This window comes from Protopterus annectens, chromosome 12.part0, assembly GCF_019279795.1.
Source record: "Protopterus annectens isolate FY-2018-M chromosome 12.part0, PAN1.0, whole genome shotgun sequence".
Lineage (NCBI taxonomy): Eukaryota > Metazoa > Chordata > Ceratodontiformes > Protopteridae > Protopterus > Protopterus annectens.
The window spans coordinates 321,151,547-321,176,826 of record NC_056746.1 but is presented as its reverse complement, the minus strand read 5'-3'; the positions used below and the strand labels follow the sequence as shown (position 1 = coordinate 321,176,826).

The window sequence follows — 25,280 nt, the reverse complement described above, 5'->3', positions numbered from 1 at the left end:
ATTTTCAAGCAGAGCCTGGGAATACATTCTCTCACTCAGGAAAATTCAGATATTATTAAAAGTTATGTACAGTTGAGAATAAAGCAGGCTTGACATACCAGCTATGAACTTATATCACTTCATTGGCTCTTCTTGACAGAGGCTCAGTTAATCGATGGGGCGGCGAAAGCTGACACTCTGGCTAGGCTTATAAATGCCCTCGGGCAGATAGCCTAGTACCTACCTTTGAACAGCTAGAAATGAGAACAGTGCATTTACATGGTATCGTCAAAATAAGAGTTGAAGCCATTATATTTTACATTAACCCCCTAAAGAGAAGGAAATTTGATTATATATGGAAAGTATTTATAAGCAATAATAGCCAGTATGTGTTGTGCCCAGTATATCCTAGATGCAGCCACTTCGTCCTGTGTTTACATCTTCTGTAAGCCTACCCATTGGAAGTCATGGTTTTGCATATCATTCTCTTAGAAATTAAAGCAGTTTTCCTGTCCTTTTTTGGACCTTCCAGGATACTCTGCCAAAATGAGTTAATACCTCTTCAGCGAGTCAGCATGGCTGTAGTCCGGTGTATCAACCAAGTGGGAGGAACTCGCTCTGACTCTCTGCTTTGAGGTTGTGAGGCTGTAGCAGAGTCGGTCATTTCCTGGTAGTGATGTACATGTCGAGGGAGTCAAAGCTTATTAGCAGACACTTTTGTCTTTGGGAAAGTCCATTGTATGACCTTTTTGGCACCCCTTCCCAACCAACAGCAATTCCTAACTATTTTTTTTCTGAATATATACCTTGGAGATCAGTGCAGAGATGCTGTGACCCACCAGTTGCCAATTTGGAGGAAAACTGTGAAGGAGGCCATGTTCTCTGATAAGGTTCATTCAAAAGGCCAAACATCTTGCATCTGAAAGATGAAGTTCACTTCTAGCTCCTTTTTTGGCCCAGAGAGACTGTTTTGTGCATCCCTTCTTTCTTCCAACCCCAGTCTTTAGGATAGTGCTGTTTTACCTTTCAGGCAGAGACCATACCTCCGCCTTCATTCCCAGAGGTTTGACTGCTCAACTTCTCGACTTAAGATATGTTGCCAGTGGCTTTTCCAGGTGAATAGTGTCAACTGTTACCTCAGCTTAAAGTCCATCTTCACAGAACACGTACTGTAATAGAAGGACCCAGTCCTCCATTTGAGATATGAGCATGGGTGCAGACATTTTCTTTCTCCAGTACTTTTTATCCTTACTAATGTAACCATAATCATTTATGCTAGTCTTGTTCTTCTGTCCAAGTTCAGTAAGTTGCCATTTATAAGTTTTATTTCTATCTGTATTCCACTTCTGTTGTTTTGTAGAAGCTTTGCAAGTCTTTTTCAAGGCATTTTCCACCCTAGGTGTCCTAATTAAGGACCCTTTTCCTCCTTGTGGCATTTGCATCATGTACAGAGTGCTGGCTGTTCTATTCTTTATATTTTACATCACACCAAATGACTTAGAGTTGATCCTTCTGAATGTTGTGTTGTGTGAGAGTACACTCCGTAATCGTAGTTGTCCTCATAAGGCTATTGCTGCATTAATAAGGTTCTTCCTTCCGTGCTCCTATTTGCTTCTGTTTTACCTTTATTTTAGGGCAGTCCCTTTAAAGGTGGTCAGCCCAGAGATGATGTGGTCCACATCATCACATTAGGTTTATCATGAAGATGTAACACATTTTGCAACCTATTTTGTTGGTCTTGGTAACACATCATTTGATTAGTCCTCCCTTGTGTAGACATAAGATATATATGTATTTGAATATGTATACATATAGTGTATATAAATGTGTTCATGTGTTAGACATATATGCATGTATAATGCACACAAGTGTACTTAAAAGGTGTATAAATATATTTGAATGTGTATAGGTGCATATATATATATATATATGTGCCTGTGTGTGTGTATATACACACACGTCTGTGTGTTTTTTTATACATGTATAAGAACTGAAGGGTGTTATAGATGCTTCTCTTTGTCATATGACATACTAAAATATGTAGAGGGAGGTAGCTTTGTGCGAGGGTGTCCAAAAACACAGACTGGATGTTTGCACTGCATACACTTTCTGTCAAACTTCATTATCTAGTTTTCCTCAAGAAAAGGGTACAACGTAAAAAAAAAAAAAAACTTCATCCTTCTTTTTTGCCTGAAGGTACCACAGAGTCTAGCTGATCTTTTAATGTGCCCATATTTTTCCGTGAATACTCTGTGGTGAATGTGATGTTAAAAAGCTTAAATTTAACATGCCAGCGGGAAATTTTATCTGATTTCCTTCTGGCCTGAAATAAAAATCACTGGAAAGCTTGCATACATTGTATGACACACATCATTGTACCTATCCAACTGGCCTTGTTTACTATAACAAAAGAACGAGAACATGCATTGTTACACCAATCACTCCAGAATTGATCTCTGCTATAAGCATGCTAGCTGTTTATAGCAGGAATGAAACTTTGCACTTCATTAAAACTTTTCACTGCTCAATCTTTAACACTGGGGACAGTGCACATTTCTGTTTGATTTCTCCAGTGATCTTCCATGTCTGAAGAAATTAAGACATTTTATCTGTTCCTCTGCGATGTTACTGCGGTACAGCTTGTTTTAGAGAGAGTGCTTTGAGTTGATCTACAACTCTTGACCATTGCTGTTTTTAGTCTGTAGTATGTATATTAATATTCTTTGGCAAACTGGCTAATAGCATTTCCTATTACTTATATTTCTGAAAGTTCAGTTTTGACATGTATTGTACAGATGTACTTGTTTTGTTCTGTATAACTTGCAGTCTTCTCCATTGATTTCCTGCTGAGTGTTCATTTATTCCAGAATTGCAAAATGCCAATCTTCATAGCTTTTGGAGCCAGTTTCAGTGATGTAGAGGGATAATGCCCTGACTAAACTACATATGACCTAAGTTTGAATAGTGAGGTTTGTAGCCTGTAGGAGCTGGTTGGGGAGAATGGGAGAAAATAGCTTCTGCCAGCTCACCCATCCTGGGAAGAGGTGTAGATTAAGCTTGCCTAGTCCTTGTTACAGTGCACCTTATCCTGGCATCCGAGGGAAACTTGCTGTGTAGAGGCACACCCTTTGGAGACTTTAATAGAGGAGCTCAAAGGAACCGCTAAGGAAGAGTACTTCCAAGGAGGGGAGAGAAGTTAGTCCCCAGGTCTCAACAGGGCTACCAGGCTTATCCTCTCCCTTCCACTGACCTCTCACCATTAAGCTGAGAACCTGTTGAGATTGGTGGGCAGGAAAGAATAGGCTGTAGAGCTCTTCCTGGAAATATCTGGCTCCTGTATCCTTGGAATTAACTGGCAAGGTCCTGAGGAGATAGGAAAGAAAAAAAACTCTGATCTTTTGCTACAACGTTCTCATTCTGTACTGTTACTTCTGTCAACTTGTCCATTGGTTTGAGCATAGTGTGGATTGGCCATTATGTCTGAATTCCTGACTTTTGTATTCAAGACGTCTGTTATCATGTGTACTCTGCCTCAAGACTAGAGTTTAATGTACTAATTACTCTCGCAGTTGTGTTGTGTAGTTACTTTAGGGAACTTGAAATAAGCCCACACATATGAGAAATATTTTTTCTGAACTGGAGTAAGTCTGTACATACTCATCTCCACATATGATCTGAAAGTGGTTTGCTAATATTTCTTCCTTAGGATTGCTGTTGCGTGCAGTTCAGATTGCACAATGTTGTATTGCTTGTTCTTTGTGATTTGACAGTCCTGCAGAAAATCTCTTGCTGTTTGCAGTTTACTGTTACAAGACAGAACTCCTACATCATCTTAGGCATTTGTATTCTCATTTGATTGGTAACTATTAATGTCCTTTGTGTTTCACTGATACAGTCATCACCTGTGGGTTATCCCTGCTGTGGTTAGCCCTTGGTCAGCCCGAATACCAGAGGCAGTGTCTTTCTGCGTCAGCTGCTGTCGTCTGTAGTATGACATCAGGTCGTCAGTGCTATAAAGCAAGGCAGCTGATGCCATTACATCAGTCTTTCTTGCTGTGGAGCCCGTAGCAGAATCAGTTCGCAAGTGTGCCGGTCGATTGCTGCCAGAGTTTGAATTACAGCTGAAAATGTCTAAAGCTAAGTACCTCATTGGGGATCCTTTTTCCTGCACTAACTGATGTCCAAACAAGTTTACAATTGTCTCACCTGTGGAAAGCAGATCCCACACCTAGACTTCCATTCATACTGTGTCACTTGTTTAGGCCCAGACCACGACGTCCCCCGTTGCTGGTTCTGTGCCCTCTTTAATGCGAGAACCATTCGCCGTAGAGCTCTTATTGTAGACGGGCATTTTCGTCTTCCATCTTCACATTCCGAAATGGCATCCATCAGCCAACAATCCGTGGACATTCCGAAAAAACGCAGAGATAAAGATAGAGACGAACCACATAAGGCTAAGCCTTCCGACGACTGTATCTCTAAGCAGGTCGTTAGTTCTCCGTAATTCAGTGTGGCGCTTTCACAGCCCCTGATGCCCGATTTGATATCTATGCAGGCCTCTACCGAGACCCTTTCGGAGTCCAGTATGCCGCAGAAATTTTCTTTTTCCGAGCCATTCGCTGTGTCTGCCTCAGTTGGGTCCAGAGCTGCGACGCAGGCACCAGCTTCCGAGGAGGCCTCTCACATTACCGAATCTAGATAAAAAAACGATGGCTTGTCATCCGACTACCGTTTCTCTCAGACTAATGGAAACTCTTCGGCCTAGAAGCCAGGCCACTCCTAGAAAAATCTGCCTCTAGCCACCATCTTGCTCCTACTCCACCACCCCAAGCACAAGTGCTTAAACTGGCGGAGGATCTCATTTCCCTTACCAGGGGTAGTCAGGCCGCAACTTCAAAAAGGAAAGGACACCCTTCTGAAATTTTCAGAACAGGATTCTGAGGAATCTGATTATTCAGATTTTGAAGAGGAACAACAACCTCTGACTGCTTGTAAGGATTCATATGCAGAGGAATCCATTCCTTCTGCCTCCCCACCAAGAAGACCTTTCCTTTGAGGAAACCCTTCACACCCTCAGGGAACAGTTCCAATGGGGATCTCAGGATTTCCCCCTGTCTAAGAAAAGACTTAGAGAGTTTCTGGACCTGCTCCAGCACCGACCCCTGGCCAATCCCCCCTATTTTAGAAGTGGTGTATGATGTTATCCATGAATCCAGCTTTTACCCCCTGACGACCTCCCATCTGCTCCCAGTAAGTCTGACAGGTATTACAGAGTACTGGATTCTCACAAATACCTGTACAGAAATCCTGCTGCAAACCCAGAGGTAATTACACAGGACCAAAAGGAGCTAAGGCTAGTTCTGCAAAGCATCCTATTCTTTCTGACAAGGACTCCACGGCTCTGGACAGATGGGGTAAAAAAGTATACACCTCTGCAACCTTGGCTATCAGAGCACTCAACTGTCAGTTACATATGTTAAAATATAAACAACACACTTTGGAACTATTAAAACAAAAGATTTCAACCTTTCCTGACTGCCAGTTCGAAAGAGTTAGCAGATTTACTGCACTCTACTTGTCAAGTGACCAAACACTCATTACACTGTGGATATGACACCGTAGAAGTCTCAAGCAAGGCAGCAGTGTCAGGATCTGTCATTAGGAGACCTGTATGGTTGAAGGAACAGTCTCTCCGTGATCATGTCAAGTCTAAATTAATTGATGCACACCTGGATAAGGATCACCTGTTTGGAGTAAAAGCAGAAGAGGTGATTAAAAATATGGAAGACGAAGCAAAATCTATGCAAACAGTAAAAGAATTCTTTCAGGTTCAACCTCCCAGTTTCAGCAAGAACTTTCCATCTAACCACTGGTCCTTCCCCGCACCTAGCAGACAGGGCCAAGGTAAGCCCCGCAGGGCCAGACCACCCAGGCCCCTATCCCAGGGACAGCAGAGAACCAAACAGGGGACCACTTCTGCCTCAAAGGCAGGAAGTTCTAAGCCACCCTTTGATGGCAAAACCTCTTAATGACCCCCCCCCCCGCCCTCCTTTCACTCACCAAAAGCTAGGAGGAAGGCTCTCCCTCAGCAAAGAAAATTGGCTTTCTGTAACAAAGGGCCAGTGGGTCTTAGATCATTTTTCAGGGATACAAATTCTCTTTCAGCAAACTTCCAATTCCAAGAGGGTACCCAGACTTAACTCCAAATCAGTGGGCAGAGGCATTGAAACAGGTCCAAACTCTCATATCCCAGGGGGCAGTAGAACCTGTCCCATCAGATCAAACAGGCAAAGACTTTTATTCCAGAAAAGAGGGCACTTGGCGCCCCATACTGGATCTATCCATTCTGAACACCTCCCTGGTGGTCCCCAAATTCAAAATGCTAACTTTGCACAAAAAATGCCTGGCTAGTGACCCTAGACCTAAAAGATGCCTACATCCACATCCCCATCCCCATAAGCGAATCCTGCAAGAAATTCCTGTACTTCAGAGCAGGCTCACAACACTTTCAGTTCTCTGCACTACCCTTTGGTTTATCTACTGCACCCAGAGTATTCAAACGCTTAGCCCCGGCCATAACATTTTGCAGACAGAGAAATATACATTTTTTACCCTTATCTGGATGACTGCCTCATTCAGGCAGAGTGCAAAGAAAAGCTGCTCCAGGACCTTGTCTTTGTCAAAACCCTCCTAACTACCCTAGGGTTCACCATCAACGAGAATAAATCAAACAACTTCCAGGAAGATCATGTTCTTGGGAGCACTACTGGACACACCATCCCAAATGGCCTTCCTATCCCAGAAAAGCAGAGCTTCCTGCCTCTCTACTTTACCCAGCTGATTTCCAAAAGTCACTTCACTGCGAGGAAGTTCCTGCAAGCCTTGGGATACAGGGCATCTTGCATCCTTCTAATTCCTCTGGCCAGGTTCACATGAGGAAACTTCAGTGGTATCTAAAGAACCTTTGGTGTCAGCACTCTCAGCTTCTAGAGAGCTCTCTCCCACTTGATCCCCTGTGTAAGGGCCGTGTTTCTCTGGTGGGCAGGGGCCTGTGCCAAGAACAAGGGTCTTCCCTTCATCCTCCGCCCTACCGGGCAGACCATCACCACTGACGCCTCAGACGTTGCTTGAGGCTCTCACCTAGCAGGCAGATGCACCCAAGGTCTTTGGGATGCCCAGCACATTCCTTATACATCAATCAGAAGGAAATGATGGCAGTACAAAAGGCTCTTGACATCCTTCAAACCCCATCTCAGGTCAGGGGTTCTCCTTATCAAAACAGACAACACCACAGTAATGTGGTATATCAACTAACAGGGAGGGACACAATCTTACCCTCTGTGCAGGCTAGCCATGAACCTTTGGCTCACAGCCTCCTCCGTGGGATTACACCTGATTGCCCAATACCTACCAGGGATCAACAGCACCCTGGCAGACCACCTAAGCAGAAACATACTGGACCCCCATGAATGGCAGCTCCACAGAAAAATCTTTTTGCAAGTAATTCAGAAGTGGGGAACTCCGGAGGGGGATCTCTCTGCTTCGCACCTCAACCAATAGGTGAAAAAAATTCTGTACCAGGGAGTATCGCCACCTACCGTGGAAGGTGAATGCCTTGACCTTCCTCTGGAACTCCTTATATGTGTACTCATTCCCTCCTCTGCCTCTTATTTCCAAGGGCACTGATCAAGATAAGGGAGGAGAGACTAAAGGCCATCCTCATTGCTCCAGAATGGCCCAGACAGCATTGGTACCCCTTACTGCGCAGCCCGACACTACAGCCTCCCAGGCAGCTTTCCCTGATCTCAGACCTCTTGACCCAGGTTGGGGGGGGGGGGGTGCTGCCCCCAAACTTGCCGACTCTCAGACTGTTAGCATGGCTAATATTTTAAAAGCAAACAGGTCGTAGACGTTATCACAGAGCCCAGAAGGCCCAGCACCAGAAAGTCTTGCGTAGGGAAATGTAAAAGATTCTGCTCCTAGAGCCAGTCCAGAGGGGGCAGTACCTCACAATCTTCCATCCCTCTTATCTTGGACTACCTAGCCAAGTTACTGTGGCCTCTCCTTCTCTTGTATTAAAATCCATGCCTCAGCCATTTCATCTCATTTCGATACAGACCAGCCCCTCTTATCACATCCTTTGATTAAACAATTCTTCAGAGGAACTTCTACTATCAGACCTCCCAGAAAGCCACCCACGCCAGCCTGGGACCTGAATTATGTTTTAGAAAAAAACTAACCTTACCACCATTTGAACCTGCTGCTTCAGCAGAATTGAGATGCCTCTCCTGGAAGACTGCTTTCCTACTAGCTGTCACCTCAGTCAGAAGGGTTTCAGAACTACAGGCACTCATGGCCGTTGAGCCCTTCATCATTTTCCATGCAGACAGGTTCCCCCTGAGGACTAATCCCTCCTTTTTGCCCAAGGTGGTATCTGATGTGACCCTGAAGCAGGCCATACATCTACCCACCTTCTTTTCTAACTCTCAAAACAAGGGGGAAAGAATTATGAACTCACTAGACGTGCACAGACAGCTCAGGTACTACATGGACCGTACTAAACCCTTAAGAAAAATAGACCAGCTTCTTGTCAGCCTTCCCCCAGGGGCAGAGGGGAAACCCATTTCCAAGCAAACCATTTCCAGATGGATATTAGTGTATCCATTTCTGCTACAGACTCCTTGGGAAACCACCCCCTAAGTCTATTCGTACCCATTCCACCAGGGCAGCCTCCAGTTCCACAGCATTCCTCAGAGGAGTTTCCACTAGGGACGTATTGGAAGCTGCCACCTGGACCTCTGTCCTTACCTTTACAAAGCATTACCACCTCTTTTCTCTAAGGCTAGGGCAGGGTTTGCCTCTGCAGTCCTTCTGGGCATGCTGACCCATCCTAGGTCACCAACTAATCCTTCCACCCTTCTCCTCAGCTTTGGGGATCCTCCCACAGGTGATGTCTGCAACAGTGAAACACGAAGAACATAGTGCAGTTGTGTGCACTTACCATAAATGTAGATGTTCGAGTGTATTCACTGTTGCAGTCCTGGTTTCCCTCCCTCCTTCCCCCTTATATCCTCTTTCTTTAGGGGGACATAAACTTCTCATGGTGGCTTTTAGCCACCAGGACCACTTTGCCATATTTCCTTGTGCTCCTAACAGGTTAGGGCAAGAAAAACTGATGTAATGGCGTCGGCTGCCTTGCTTTATAGCATTAACAACCTGATGTCAGACTACAGGCGACAGCAGCCGACGCAGAAAAACATTGACTCTGGTAATCGGGACGGCTAAGGGCTATCATAGCAAGGGTAACCCTCAGGTGATGACTGCATCAGTGAATACACTCTAACATCTACATTTATGGTAAGTGTACACAACTGTACTTTTTGTGAGCTTTAAAGATAAAAGCCCTGGTTGCAACTTAATTGTTCTTTGGAGGAAAAGTAAGATCAAGACTTACTGATGATTGCACAGGCAAGCGTTTTGTTCTAGCGTCTGTCAGTGTTTGTCTAAGTCAGTATCTCTTCATTTCTGATTTGTTTTTCTTCTGTGCTTGGTAACTTCAGTATTACCTAAAGAATCTGTAGGTTTGTCGTAGGACTTAACTCTGCCATAGTATTCATTGAGTTTTTGACCTTATTGTCTTACTTCCATAGTATTCATGGATGTCCCTATAAATGTATCTCTGTCTTGCATCAGGCTGATATATACGACTTAAAGTGAAATGGTCTTGCAGCTTTACATTTTACCACAAAGTAGTCGTGGATGTGATTTTCTTGCCTTTGTGGACAATTTCCAGAGAGTAATCACCCATTTAGAGAGCATCTGGTTTTATTATAAGGATGGCTGTTGGTGCAGTCATCTTTGACTATTGTTACTGAATTAAACAGTGAATGATAGAGTTGGAATTGGGCTTAATAAAATATTCTATGGTTTGTGACATCCATGGAAAGCATTCTAACTGTATGTGCAGAAGACAAATCTTGCCAAAGATTTGCATAAAGTGCTGTGTTGCCTACTAGAAGAATGCCAGTTTTCTATTTGCAAGCTCTTTGTAAACTTCAGGAAGACGAAACTTGGTAGTACTCATTCACAAGAGCTATAGAGATCAAAAGAAGCTTGAGACTTTGGTGGAGGTCAGCCATGCCCCATAAGAGCCTTGTACCTCCAACTTGCAACATGAAAATATGTGGCCAAATGCATTTGATTGCCTGACCCAGTGTACTGCACCCAGTGCTGTGTTGCTGCAAAATGTACTTATTTCATAATTTGCTTTATTTATCCTCAGTTTGTATGTAGTGCTGCTGATGTTACCTGCGCATTCTGTAAATTGTATAATACATGTAAATAATTGTGTAATCCCTGTGTTTTTAATGCTTTATTTTAGCCAGTTTTTAGAAAGTACAAGAATGTCTGGAGCATGTTGTGCCTTCCGGGAATGGAGCTCAGTTATTTTGTTGCAGACACTTAATATGTTTAAATGTCTTTTAAGGTATCATTGTTTGTGGGGTGAAGTGCTTTGGCAGAGTGCTGCGCGACAGTTTCAGGGCCCAAAAATGCAAGTCCTGACATTGTGAAACCTGCCTTTTTTAAAATTGTATTTTTTTCCTAGAGGAGCTGTTCCCCCATGCAGCCCACTTTCCTACATATGCGACCACTTAAATTTGCTTTACATTAGAAAAGGGGGTAAAAAATGGCAGTTTGCGGTTTCTGAATTCACAGTTATGATGACTATCTACAGAATGATCATTTCAGCAACCTCACTTGCAGGCAAAAGTTGCTTATGATCTGTCATATCACAGCTGTTATCAAACTTTTTTATTTACAGTAGCCCCGTTGTTACTCTGATTTGTCTCTGCCACTAAGCACTAGGACATTCAGCCCTGCTGATGTAGCTGAATTTATGACCTGAGAATTTTTAGAGGGTTCATTTTTAACCACAAGTTGTGGCTTGTTCCACCTCCCTGCAGTGTACTGAAACAGGCCGCTATACATGCTTTCTCCCACTTGTGATTAGCCTGAGGCACTACTAAGCTTAGGCTGGCTCGTGCTTTTGTTTAAAGGTAATCTTAAGTCCTTGATATTGTTAAGGAGCAGTGTCATGTTGATAGGTACTGCCCCTTGGAATGATTGCTGGCTGCCATCAACTCTATCCCAATTCCAACCCCCAGGTTGCTGGCAGTAGTTGTAATCAGCAAAACCTGTGTGCTAGTTGGCTTGACATTACCTTTATTCCCTTAGGTGATGACATTGCACACTTGAACTGTTCATAGCTAAGTATTGAAGTATAGACTAAATACCTCTAGTTGTAGAGCTTTCAGTGTTGTGATTCTGTTGCCTGAAGCACTCTAAGTTTAAACTTGGAGGCAACATTGTTGACCCTTTTGCTCTCAGAAAAACTGAAATATTAGTTATATTTATGTAGGAATAAAGTAAATGTGACTGTGTAAGTAGTAAATTAATAAGCACAATGTATACTTATCGCAGCTCACCCAGCTTATCTAAATGTATATTTCCATGTACTGTAAAATGCTCAACGACACTTTCAGCTATCACATCATTACAGATGAGACATTGGTGGTCTTAAAAATGAGTGCCTTCATTGTAATGCAAGAGTGATGTATTTTGTTGGAACTTATGAAGTTATCCTAAAACTAGAGAAGCCATTTACTTTGCATTGTTTGTGTTAATATGGAGTGTATCAGCTGTACTTTGTATTTGTGTTCTTTTTTAACAAACCCTTTGACAAAATAAAACGTAAGGCACAAAGATTTAGGTTTAACTGTTGTAAAACTTTTGGCTTTGATTTTTAATTCACCAGTTTCCGTTTAATGTAATATGTAATTTGTAAGTTACAGACAATATCATTTAAGCTAGTTTACAATAAGTCGAGTTTCCTAAAGGTTGTAGACTTCCTGTTTAAGAACTTTTAGAAAATGGTGGCTTGCTTTGACTCATTCTTTGTTTAATTTGTAGGCTGTGAACAACTTCAAAAATGAAACCGGTTATACAAAAAGACTTCGAAAGCAACCAGTTCAGAGTCAGGCAAAACCACCCATTGCTCGTACCATGCAACTAGTGGGAAGAGTGACAGCCTCTAGGCAGCAGGATCCACTGATGGTAGCAGCAGCTACAGCCTCTGCTTCAGTTTCAGCTCCCATTACAGTTCCTGTTTCAACAGCATCACAAACCACAGTTGCAAGTACAGTTACAACTACTGTGCATGGTAGTCATTCAGCTGTATCTGTCTCTGTTGCTAACACATCTACAGCACCACTCAAGTCTGAAACACTGGAGGGCTTAGAATCAAAGTAAGTGGAAAAAAAACAGTGATTCTGAAACAGAGTGCTTCTGTGATACTACTAACTGCTTTTAGGGTGGTTATGGTGGTGCATTAATGGTGTTGCCTTTTATTCCAGGTGTAACCTTGACTATTAAACTGGGACGTGGATCAGATTTAATTCACGGAGTTTGTTCTCTGTGTATGTTTGAACAGATGTGTGCTTGCAGAAATGTCCCTCACTTGCACTGAGTTGCATGTACTGTGTGTTAGTGAGGGTGAAACACTGAAGTACTAAAATTATCCACGGCTGTTTTGTTAAAGCTATCTATGGACATGGCATTAAGGTTGAGTGACTACTGCTGAAAATGGATTAGAAGTTAATAACTAGGTGTACACCAGAGCTGGGAATACCAGAGAGGACAGAGGAGCAGGGTGTAGAAACAACTCATGGGAGGAGAGTATGATTTTTGGGGAGGGAGAGGATGAAAGCGGGCAACAAGGAGTAAGCCATGGAGGCAGCTTACACCCACAGTAAAAGACGATTTAGAGCACATGTCATTCGTTGACTAGTTTTAATGTAGTACCACATTTGTGCAAGTTAGTCATACTAATGGTACTTAAGGATGAAGCTAATTTCCAAAGTAGTGTTGCACTTATTTCATTTTCAGCAGGCATTTTTTGCATATGGTTATGCTTCATGTAATGTACCACTGTGTGTGCTGTTGATCCTAGAGTGCTCTTTATTGAAAAAAAAAAACTACTATACATAATGTAATGCCCAGGCTGCAGCATTAGCATGCATCACCCCCCCCCCACACACACACACACACAGACATTTGTGTCTGTGCATATGAAAGATTGGATTGTAGGCTAAAACTACTGCTACTGCCAACATTTTGTCATCCTGAATGGTTGGTGAACTTTGCCTGAAGAATTAAGTGGATCATTTACTGTTATTCAGATAGAATTCATTTTAATGAGTGTGAAAAAAAATAGAGAATTGTTTTCTTTTTTATGTATGCATTTGCAGCTGGGGTTATAGACGGATTTGTGAGCTTGTGCTGTTTGCCAGAGTCTTTAATTTGTGGTCTGTCCTAAAGAGTCATTGATTTGAGAGTTAAATCGCTGTGCACTTGCATTACTGGGGCATTTACTGTTGTTAAGATATGCAGGTATTACTTTACTGATGGCATCCACCGCAGTCATTTAAGGCATTGACTATGATGAACATCTGCAAAATTTTCAGCATAGTACTAATTCTTGGGACATCCTGAATTGAAAAAGCTCAAGGCTGTCCCAGATACCAGTGTCTTTCACCCCCCCCTCCAATCCAGCAAATGCCCTTGCTGTCCAGCATCGGGTTGTTGGAGGTGTGAAGGGCTATTAGCCAACACCATCTTTAGTCGGTTTTCTTGGTGTCAGACTGGTGCAAAAAGCTGTGTGGGGGCATCACCAGTCCACTTAGCTGAATCCCCTGATTTTCAAGCTTAAGTCCCCTGTTGGGAAACCTGTTTATCGCTTGAATTTAACTGTTTGGTGTTTAAAAGAAGTTTAATTGTATCTTGTGTGGAAAATGGATACCTCACAAAAACTGCCATTCTTATGATTAGGGCCTGGGCATTACATGCCAGGCTTCTCATTTTGTTTGTGCTAGATTTAACAGCAAAGCCATTAAGCATAGGGCCAAATACCTCAGTGAGTATTAAGGCAGCAGTCAGCCTTTTCATGTTATGGTGTCTGCCTGTTCTCATGCTGTCATCCTGAAGAAGTATCATAAGAAGCGCTTAAAGGAGAAGGATGTGTAATATGCTGAAAACATCTTTCCATGCAGCTCCCCACCCCAATTTGAGATTGTTGACACAGGTGAGGCACCTCTGCAGCCTCCTGGTCCCCTCCAGTGACCGCCATAACTACAGTCAAGTCCTCTCTTACTGACACCAGATAAGTGTTGTTTGGGTCCTTAACTGTTACAGGTCACTGCTTCTAGTGCCATGGTTCTGTTGATGGAGGCTGAGGGTGATATTCCCTTGTAAATAGTGCAGGATGAAATACCAGGAACCTGATCATGGTCATGGGTGCCCACCCATGACCTGAGGCTTTATCCACTCCCAAGTCTAAAAGGCAGGTAAGTTTGCCCTAGCAGATGCTGGCAGATCCCCTGCCACCTCTGCCCCAGGTGCTCCATAGGTTCTACTCAGGCTGGTGCAGGTCTTCATGAATTTCATGAAATCAAACCACACCATCTTGGAAAAGGATCCTGTGCCAGGGGGCCTCCCTGGGGAAAACAAAAGGAAAAGGAACATATCCACATAGGAGACACTTGAGTCCTCAGAAGATGAACTTGCCTATGCAGAGCTTTATCCCCCTCAGAAATATTTGAACTCTGCCACCGAAGACACCCTTGTACTCAGCTATGCCCCATGAAGACGTTTGGGTAATACTGTTCATGGAATGAGGGAATCCATTTATTGGGAGTCTAGGGAATTCTCTCGGGCACAGTCCAGTTGTCAAAGGCTCCTGAGCTTGGTTACATCTAAACTCCTGGCTTTACTTCCAGTCCACAAAGTCTTAGATTATGTTTGCCTAAGTACCAATGCATACAGATTCCTGAACCCCCCCCCCTGTCCCCAAGAAGCCAGATAATTTCTATAGGGTGCTTGAGTCTCACAGATAATTCTGTGTAACCGTCCAGTGACAGATCCAGCTGTGGTGTCTCTGGAGTCCTATAAAGGATCATTGGGCCTGCAGCAAGAGCCCTTTGCCAAGTGATAGGAAGAATATATTTATAGACCAGTTTGGCAAAAAGACCTACACCTTGGCCACCCTGGCCATGATGTCTTTGAACTGCCAGCTCCAGTTCAGATTACCTCGAGTCTGTACAGGAACAGTTTAAAACTAAGGTATAGGGAATACAAGACAAGAAATTCCAGGAGGACATCCAGGAATTTTGCAGTGTTGCCCTCCAGGTGTCCAGATATTCACTTAAAATGTGTCTGATGCAGTGGATGCATCATACAGTAGTGGCTGTTACAGGGTCTGTAACAAGGAGACATAGCTGACTGAGGACGCTACCCTGCCAGAAAATTTTAATTAATTAATCTAATTAATTTTAATGACCCACTAGACAAGAAGTTGCTCTTTGGATCCCCAGCAGCAAAGTTGTTCAAGAGACTGGACCAGAAGGGGAAATAAGTCAGATAAAGAATTCTACCTTTCCCGTACCCCCATATATAACAGAAACTACCCTAGTAACCCCAGCACCTTTCCCTCAAACTAAGAAAAAAGAAAGCACCTTAGGGGGAAAAGGCCTTAGACCTGTGAGTGGGTGTGTCATCTAAGGCCTCTGCTCAACACCACTCTAATCCTGTTTGTGAGGAAGGATTGCCTCATTCCTCACCCACTGGGAGCAGATTACTAAGGATAAATGGGTAGTACAGGTTACCAGAAAGGGTTACCACCTACAGTTTAGGAAGAATCCACCCTTTTGAAGTATTACTTCTCCAAAACAACAAAGAAATTTGATTCCACCCCTCATAGAGGCACTACTTCAGTAGAGTTCCATTCAGGCAGTTCCTGTAGGGGTGGAGGGCACAGATTTCTATTCAAACCTCTTACTCCCAAGAAAAGAAAGAACCTATAGGCCCCATACTGGGCCTCTTGAGACTCAACATATGTAGCTGACAGTACAGAAATTCAGCATGTTAACATTGTAAAAACTCCTGTCCCTCATATTTCTAAGGGTTTTGGATGGTGACTGGATTTCAAGAAAGCCTACCTTCATGTTCCTGTCCTGCAGGAGCACAGAAAATTCCTATTTTTACATGCTTTGGGGGTGGTTTCACTACCAATTTTATGCCTTACCATTGGGATTATTTACTCCACTCAGATTTTTTACCAAATGTCCAGCACCAGTTCTTGCATTTTGCAGAACCAGGGAGAATCAACATTTACCCATAGTCAAATGATTGCCTGATCCAGGCAACATCAGGGGGCTTGCTGAGAACGCTGCAAATCACAGTGGATTGCTTTCAGGAGGTGGGTCTCACTCTGAATGTCCAGAAGTCACAGCTGACAGCCAGCACCAGAGTTGCCTTCCTGAGAGCAGACCCTAGTCTCTGAAACTGAAGGCCGTTTTACTAGAGTACAGAGTAATCATCCTGTGAGTACTTCAGGCTTGCACAAAGTTAGCAGACCATTACAGCAAGGGAATTTTTGAGGGTATTAGAGTACATGGCTTCATGTATCCTGAAAGTTCCACTGGGAAAGCTACACACAAGAAAATTGCAGTAGTTGTAAAAAAAATTGCTGGTCCCAACGCCAGCATTCCTTGGAAGCAGCTTGAAAAGAATATTCTGTGCGTGGAGGAGAGCATCAGCAGGGAGCCCCCTTCCGTTTTGCACTAGTCATCAAAACTTTAACCACAGATAGCTCAGTCCTGTCTTGGGGAGCACACGTGGGAGACTTCAGAGTCCAAGAGGTGTGAGACAGGCAGCTGTCAGCACTGTACGTCGATGTAAAGGAAATGACAGCAAACATACTGGCCTTGAGCATTTCCAGAAAGATTGGTACCAGGAACAATAAAGATGGTGATGGACAATACTACCGTGATGTGGTATATTAAGCAAGGAGAACAGGTGCTTTCTTCAACTAGACAGACCTCTTTCTTTGTCTTACCTTTATATATTTACATGTGTTGACTGGGAGTGTCCAACTGGACGTAGGTCCATTTTCAGCAGAGGCCCCTGGAGAAAAGCTCCACAGTTAAAATATGCAGACAGTAGTTGCATTGGATTTACATAGCGATTAACAGTTTGATTAACATAGCAATTAATTACAAACATAGTTCCAGATGAACATAGTACATCAGTAGACAGCTAGAATCTTTATCTGTGAAGTACATAACTGACATTAACAATTGTTACAATAAGAAGTTCCTGCTGTATAATAAATAGTAGGCTTATGAGCATCCAAGCTTGCTATAATAAGGGTAGTCAGTGGGGTGGAAAGAAAGGTAGTGGTTGGATGGGGTGGGTAATATTAGAGTTGGAGTTGCAAGGGCATAGCCAGCATGTTTTTAGGTGCGCTTTTAGTAATGTTTTTAAGTGGGTGCATGATGGAACGGAGGTAATTGTGGGTGGGAGGGATTTCCATAATTTGGCTTCACCAGCAGAGTTATTGGCTTTAGTGATCTGCAAGTGATTTTTGTTGCTGGATCTTAGTGGTCTGGTGGTGCGATAGGGTTGGAGTAGATTCTGGAGGGATGGGACATTTAGTGGATGGTTTACTAGTTTGTGGGCGAGTGTGAGTTGATACCATTGAAGGAGGGTGAGGGAGTTCAAGCCAGCCCATTTCAGCAAGTGAGAGACAGTGGTGACTACGGTAGGATGCCCCTGTGGCGAATTTGGTGATTTTGTTGTAGCAGGTCTCTAGCTTGTTTGTAATTTCCCCTCATCCTCACAGTATTAAAGAAAGTAAGGGTACACAGATAAAAAGGATGGTACTTATGGCTCCTTACTGGCCCAGACAACACTGGATGTTCTTCGTGTTTCACTGTTGCAGTCATGGATCCCTGCATCGGATGCTGTCTCTTCTTCCATGATGTTAGGTCATCAGGGGTATAAAACATGCAGCCAACCCCATTACACCAGTCTTTCTTGCCGCGAGGTGCCCGAAGCAGAAGCAGTTCGCAAGTGCCAGTCGGCCGACTCCTGAAATATTCGTTTTTGAGTTTCAGAATCGAAGTCTTCAAAAAAGCTAAGTACCCCATTGGGGATCTTTTTTCTTGCTCTTAACCAATGTCAGTAAAAGTTAACAGTTGTATTACCTGTGGAAAGCAAATACCTCATAAATATTTTCATTCGTATTGCATTCTTTGCTTAGGCCCAGACCACGACATCCCTTGCTGTTGGTTTTGTGCCTTATTTAATCCCTGGACTATTCGTCGTTTCTTTTTGCAGCAAATTATTTTGGTACTCTGTTTAACTATCCAGAAATGGCTTTGGTAAGCCATCTGACTACCGACATTCCGAAAAAACATAAAGGTAAAGACAGAGACAGACCACATAGGTCCAAAGTTGCAGACGACACTTCCGTTAAGCTAGTCGCCAGTTCGCCGGTACTCAGTGAGTCGCTTTCGCAGCCCCTGATACCCGCTACTTCAGATTCGCAGGCCTCTACTGAGACCCATTCGGAGTCCGGTGTGCCACGATATGCTTCTTCGACTATGGAGTCTGCGGATGTCTCTACCTTGGATGGGTCTGGAGCCGCTGTTCAGGCACCGGCTTCTGAGGGTGTATTCAGGCCTCCTGACTTGCATGTCAGACCGACGCCATCTTGTTCAAGGCCTAAAACTTGACCCACGCCTAGAACACGGACGTCCAAACCGCATGGTCAGGCCCATATGCCTAAAAAACAAATAAGAATGGCTGAAGACCTTATTACTTTAATCAGGGGAAGCTAGCCTTCTCCCTCTGAGACCTAGAACTGATTTTCCTTCTGATCAGGATTCTGAAATTTGTTTCTTCTGATTACCAGGATTTGCCCATATCTACCTATGAGGATTCTGACAGAGGATTCCATTCCCTCTGCTTCCCCTCCAGAAGATTTATCTTTTGGTGAAACCTTACACACTCTTAGGGAGCATTTCCGTTGGGAAAGCCAGAATTACTCTGACTCCAAAAAGAGGCTTAGGGAATTCTTACTCCTCCCTCAACACAGGCCTTTAGCTATCCCTCCTGTCCTGGACATTGTAGATGATGCCTACTTGGAATCTAGCCTGGCTCCAGACACTTTACCTCCAGCTCCGAGGAAGCCTGACAGGTATTACAGAGTACCTGACTCTCACAAGTTCCTCTTCAAGAATCCTACTGCGGACCCAGAGACCATTTCCCAAGGACTTAAAGGCATTAAGGCTACTACTGCCAAAAACCCTACCCTCTCTGATAGAGATTCCAGGACCTTAGACAGATAGGGTAAGAAGGTATACACTTCTGCTACTTTGGCCATTAGGGCCTTAAATGCCAGTTTCATATGTTAAAGTATCAGCAGCATATTATGGGACTACTTAAACAGAAAATGATGTTGATTCCCGACTGTGCAGAAAATAAAGAATTACAGGATGTTCTTCATCTCACATTGCTGCAGTCATAACCTGTGGGTAGTCCGCTGTCCTCGGTCGGCCCGAATACCAAAGTATTAGGCTGGCGTCGGTCATGGGCGCTCAGATCTGACGTCAGTGCGTCCTGGTATTAAAGCGCATGACCGACGTCATATCCTCAGTCTTTTTTGCCGCATGGTCCGAAGCAGAAGCAGCGTTTGCAAGTGCCGTTCGGCGTTCTGAAATTTTCGTATTTTGAGTTTCAGACCGAAACCAAGTTGGGCTAAGTACCCCGTTGGGGAATATTTTTGTTTTTTCTTGCCTCAGTTAATTCCGGATGTCAGAAAAAGTGAATAATTGTATTTCTTGTGGGAAACAGATACCGCATAGGGATTACCACTCTCTCTGTATTCCTTGTTTGGGGCCTGAGCACGACGTAGTCGGGTGTCACTTTTGTGCTAGGTTTAATAAGCGCACCATTAAACGTAGGTTAGATTGCGCTAGGCTTGTCTTTGGTAAGCGGTGTAATTACAATATGCCGTCGGATCCTCCGCCCGCTACTGCTAAGAAGCGCAAGGATAAATCGTTAAGGTCCAAGCAGGATGAGTCGTCCGTTCCGGACGCCGGTTCTTTAGAAACTACGGTGGAATCTGTAGATCCAGCCGAGGTTTCAGCTGAGTCTCAGGGGGAGACATTAATTTTGCAAGATGTGGCCTCTCAGGAGTCAGGTCAGGCTGAGGGGGCCTCTCAGGTTGCTGTACTTCCTTCTTTGCCTAAGGTGGTTAGGCCTTCTCCTTCAGTCTCTAAGGTACCTTCTAAGGGCAGGCCTGGTTTGCCTTCCTCAGGTGTCAGTCCTAGTTCTGCAGGCTCTGTGCCTAAAAAACACATGCTTAAAATGGCAGAAGATTTAATTTCCTTAATCAGGGGTTCTATGCCCCCTCCAGATAAGAGGCCTAGGGTGGAGCCAGAGGTGGAAAGTTTGGAACAGGCTTCAGATTACTCAGAGTCTTGCTGAAGACACTCAGGATTTTCCTCCTTATTCTGATTCAGGCGAGAGGATTCCAGTCCTTCTGCTTCTCCTCCAGAGGATTTTTCTTTTTCAGAAACCCTGCATTCTATGAGGGAGCATTTTAAATGGGAAGGTCAGGATTTCTGATTCCCGAAAGAGGCTTAGGGAATTTTTGTTTTTACCACAACATCGGCCCTTAGCTATACCTCCTGTTTTGGATGTTGTTCAGGATGTTTTCTCTGAGGCTTCCCTTAATTCAGACTCTTTGCCTCCTGCGCCAGTTAAACCAGATAGGTATTACAGAGTGCCTGAGGCTCATAAATATCTGTATAAGAGCCCAAGGGCTGACCCAGAAACTATTAGTCAGGGACCTAAGGGTGTCAGGGCTTCTGTTGTAAAGAATCCAGTTCCTATGGATAAAGATTCTAGAGCTTTGGATAGGTGGGGTAAAAAAGTGTATACCTCTTCCACTCTAGCAATGAGGGCTTTGAATTGCCAGTTTCATATGTTAAAGTACCAGAATTTTCTCCTTACTCAGTTAAAATCTAAGGTAGATGCTTTGGCAGAGGGCATAGAGTGTAAGGAATTACAGGATTTGGTTCATGCCTCTGATCAGGTGGGTAAGCATTCTTTGCAGTGTGGTTTCGATGCTTTACAAGCTTCTTCCAGGGTGGCTGCCACTGGATCAGTTATTCGCAGGCACGCCTGGCTTAAGGATCAGAATTTGTCAGAGCATGTTAATGCTAGAATTTTGGATGCTCCTTTACAGTCTGAAGTTTTGTTTGGCTCTCCTGTGGAGTCTGTCTTAAAGAAAATGGAAGACAAGGCTAAGTCTATGCAGACTGTTAAAGATTTTTTGCAGGTGCAGCCCCCTAAGTTTAGCAGGAATTTGCCTACTAAGGGATGGGCTTACCCTTCTTCTGATTTACAGTCTAGGGGCAGATCTAGACGTGGTAGGGGCAGAGTTCAGGGTTCTTTCAGGCCTAGAACGTGGAGTTCCCCTGCACAATCTACAAGTGAGGGCAGGGGCCAGTCCTTTCGTAAACAGGCCCAATGACCTGCATCTTCAGCTGCCAGATTCCTCCTGTCTGGCAGCTCCTTTGGGAGGAAAGTTGGCACTTTTCAAGCAAAACTGGCTTTTAGTCACCCAGGACAAATGGGTATTGGACATTATAAACCGAGGCTACAAGTTTTATTTCCACACATTGCCTCCTTTCAAAGGCATGCCAGACGTTCCTCCTCAGCAAAGGGTAGAGGCTCACAAACAGATTTCTTTACTTCTCCAAATGGGGGCTATACAGCAGGTCCCTCTGTCAGAAGTGGGCCTAGGATTTTATTCTCGCCTGTTTCTTGTACCAAAGAAAGGAAACACTTGGAGGCCAATTTTGGATTATCTATCCTCAACACATACCTGGACATTCCAAAATTCAAAATGTTGACGTTGCAACAACTTCTGCCTCTGTTAGGCAAAGATCACTGGATGGTAACTCTGGATCTCAAAGAGGCTTATCTTCATGTTCCTATCAGGCCCAGTTGCAGGAGGTTCCTGCGTTTTCGGACTGGGACTTTACATTATCAGTTCTCTGCATTGCCCTTTGGCTTATCTACTGCGCCCAGGGTGTTCACAAAGGTTCTGGCTCCGGTGATAGCCTTCTTAAGGTTAAGAGGAATACAAATTTATCCTTATTTGGACGATTGCCTGATTCTTGCTCAGGACAAAAGCAAGCTTCTTCACCATCTACAGTATGTTATGGCAGTGTTAAGGTGCCTAGGGTATTCTGTGAACGAAACAAAGTCCAGTCTAGTACCCTCTCAGGACATGTGCTTTCTGGGTGTGAGACTGAATACAGCTTCCCAGATGGCTTTTTTGACCCCAGACAAGCAAAGGAACCTTACACTTTACTTCCAGCAATTGTCTCTACAGTCCAGGCTGACTGCAAGGACAGTCCTTCAAGCCTTGGGGTTCATGGCATCTTGTATTCTGGTGCTTCCCAGTGCCAAACTGCATATGAGGAAGCTACAATGGTATCTCAAAAATGTATGGACACAACACTGCCACGATCTGGACACTGTCATTCAACTAATACCTTGCATTCAAAAGGAATTTTTGTGGTGGGCCCAGGAATGTCACCTAAACAAGGGACTCTCTGTGACCCGACCAGAGGCGAGTCAGATCTTAACGACAGATGCCTCGGACAAGGCTTGGGGAGCACACCTCAATGGAAAGTGGGTTCAAGACACGTGGCCTGCCAGACTTCAACATTTACATATCAACTTGAAGGAGATGTTAGCAGTCCAATTTGCATTGATGGCTTTCAAGGATTTACTTCACCCGGGACAAGTGTTGATTCAAACAGACAACACAACTGTCATGTGGTACATCAACAAGCTAGGGGGAACCCATTCGTACCCTCTTTGCAGACAAGCTATGATGTTGTGGGAGACTGCTCTCAGTTTGCACCTCACTCTTCAGGCAAGGTTTCTGCCAGGAACACAGAACTCCTTAGCAGATGTTTTGAGCAGACAGATGGTGGATCCCCACGAGTGGAAGTTGGATCCTCATGTATTTCGACAGTTGACAGTGATATGGGGGACTCCAGACATAGATCTGTTCGCTTCTCCACTAAATTTCCAGTTGCCAAAGTTTTGCACGAAGATGTTTCATCCAACAGCTTGGAAAGTGGGTGCTCTGTCATTCAGTTGGAGCAATCTTCACGTCTATGCCTTTCCTCTTCTGCCTCTCCTTCCCAAGGTGCTCTTGAAGGTCAGACAAGACAAGCCCTCCATGATTCTAATAGCTCCAGATTGCCCTCGACAGCACTGGTACCCTCTGCTGAGGAGTTTAGTACGGGAGCCTCCTTGGCCTTTGCCTTCAATTCCACACCTTTTGTCTCAGGCGGGCAATCATTTCCTCAATGTCAGGATTCAGTCCCTGCATCTAACAGCCTGGCATATTCTGTTCTAGAACCTGGAGGGTCGCAGCTTCCTCAACAAGTTTTGAATGTTATTTTGGAGGCCAGAAGGCCTAGTAGAAGGAAAGTTTATGCTGATAAATAGAAGAGATTTTTTTATTTGGAGCAAAGCAAAGAGCTTTAGGTTCATAGGTTCATAGGTTTATACTAGGCTATCTGCCCTAAGGCATTTATAAGCCTAGCCCAAATTATTGTGGCTTACGCCACCCCTTATATGAAAAAATACTGTGCCCATTAGTTTGTTGTGCCTCTGTCCAGCAGTGACACAGAGATGATTCCTGGGGTAAACCTACGATCTCCCATCCACAGGTCTAGATTTCTCTTGAACAGAGTCAGCGAGGTGCTCTGCCTCACATGGACCGGGATTTTATTCCACAGCATAGGGAGTCTCTGAGTGATAAATCTATCCCTCCAGCACGTCCTATTTATATCCGTGCTAAGGTTTAAGTCGCTTGCTCTAGTGGTTTTGGTGGATTTGGATTTTTTGAGGTGGAGCATGTCCATTAATTCGGGTTGGACATGGCCTTGTATGTCAGGCACATGTCACCTCTGAGCAGACGGTATGCGACTGAATAGAGCTGGAGTTTCTTCAATCTGGCAGCATATGACAGATTTTGGAGTCCCTTTATCCTTTTGGTGGGGAACTTTTGGGGTCTCTCCAATTGCTGCAGATGTCGGGTGAGATACATCCCGAATGGGGCATTGTATTCGATCATTGGTCTGATAAGTGAAGAGTACAGGGAACAATGACCTCACTAGATCTGGATGTGAATCCCTTCATGATCAGGTGGGCAATGTAGAAGGTCTTTCTAACCACTTTAGCAATGTGAGTGTCAAAAGAAAGGCCACTGTCAACCTGGGTCCCCAGGTCCCTGATAACCTCTTCTGTGCTTAGTGGATTGCCACCTATATGGTAGCTTGGGGTTACCTTGTTTTTCCCGAAGGGTATGACTATACATTTTTGGCGTTTAACTTCAGGCCATGGCTCTGGCACCAGCTATCTGTTTCCGTGAGTCCCTTCTGAAGGATATCCGTGTCCGATGCACTTTCCACTATGGCGCCCAGTTTGCAGTCGTCTGCAAACTTTGTCAGCCAAAGTCCTCCCATGTTGGCCTGTACTTCTGAGAAGTAGATGCCAAACAATAGGGGCCAAGGACCGAGCCCTGTGGGACACCACTTGTGACCGGCTTGGAGTCTGACACAGCGCCAGCAACTCTAACCCTGTGGGTTCTGTCCTTAAGCCAGTTTGCAACCCATCTTGTGACATATGGGTTTACATTTAAGCTGGTAAGTTTTTCTACAATACCCGAGTGGGGTATTGTGTCGAAGCCTTTGCAAGGTCAAGGTAGGCTGTATGGACTGCCTTTCCTCATCAATGGCCTTGGTGACTGTTTCAAGAAGTCAACCAAGTTCAAAAGGCATGATCTTCCCTTGACAAAGCCAAACTGGGTCGGGTCCAATGTCTGCAAGTCCCTATATCTTTGTTTATGAGCTCCATTATGATCCTCTCCATAGCTTTGCAGACTAGACTTGTTAAGCTTATGGGGTAATTACCAGGGTCGTGAGGCACCGCCTTTGTGGAGTGGGACCACAGTTGCCGTCGCCACTCCTTGGGCACGTATCCTGTGGTAAGGCTGAGATTAAACAGCTGCCTTATGCGGGTTTAATTCCTCATTTAGCTCGTGTAGCACACAGCCAGGGACACCATCCGGTCCCATTGATGCTGTGTTTTTAGCTTTAGAGAGAGCAGCTTTCACCTGCATTTGAGATGTCCGGGAGGCTACACTCGGCTCGGATACTTATCTCTCCTTTAGGTGGGGAGAGCGGGGTGAAGTTTGCACCGAACCTGTCTGCCAGTATGTTGGCAATGTCTGTGGGTTCAGTGATTTTGTACCATTTTCGACTAATTCTGAGTATATCTGGGAGTTTCCACCCAGGTTCCTAACA

At 44.2% G+C, this 25,280-nt stretch overlaps 1 protein-coding gene across 1 annotated transcript in view; it reads left to right on the top strand.

Annotated features, from left to right (window-relative positions):
• The window catches only part of RBBP6 (RB binding protein 6, ubiquitin ligase), a 2,624,906-nt gene that overhangs the window by 1,194,341 nt on the left and 1,405,285 nt on the right, over positions 1–25,280 (top strand). Inside the window, exon 11 of the mRNA XM_044089398.1 lies at positions 11,950–12,284. Coding sequence (XP_043945333.1) covers positions 11,950–12,284 — 335 coding nt within the window. The remainder of the gene's footprint in view (positions 1–11,949; positions 12,285–25,280) is intronic.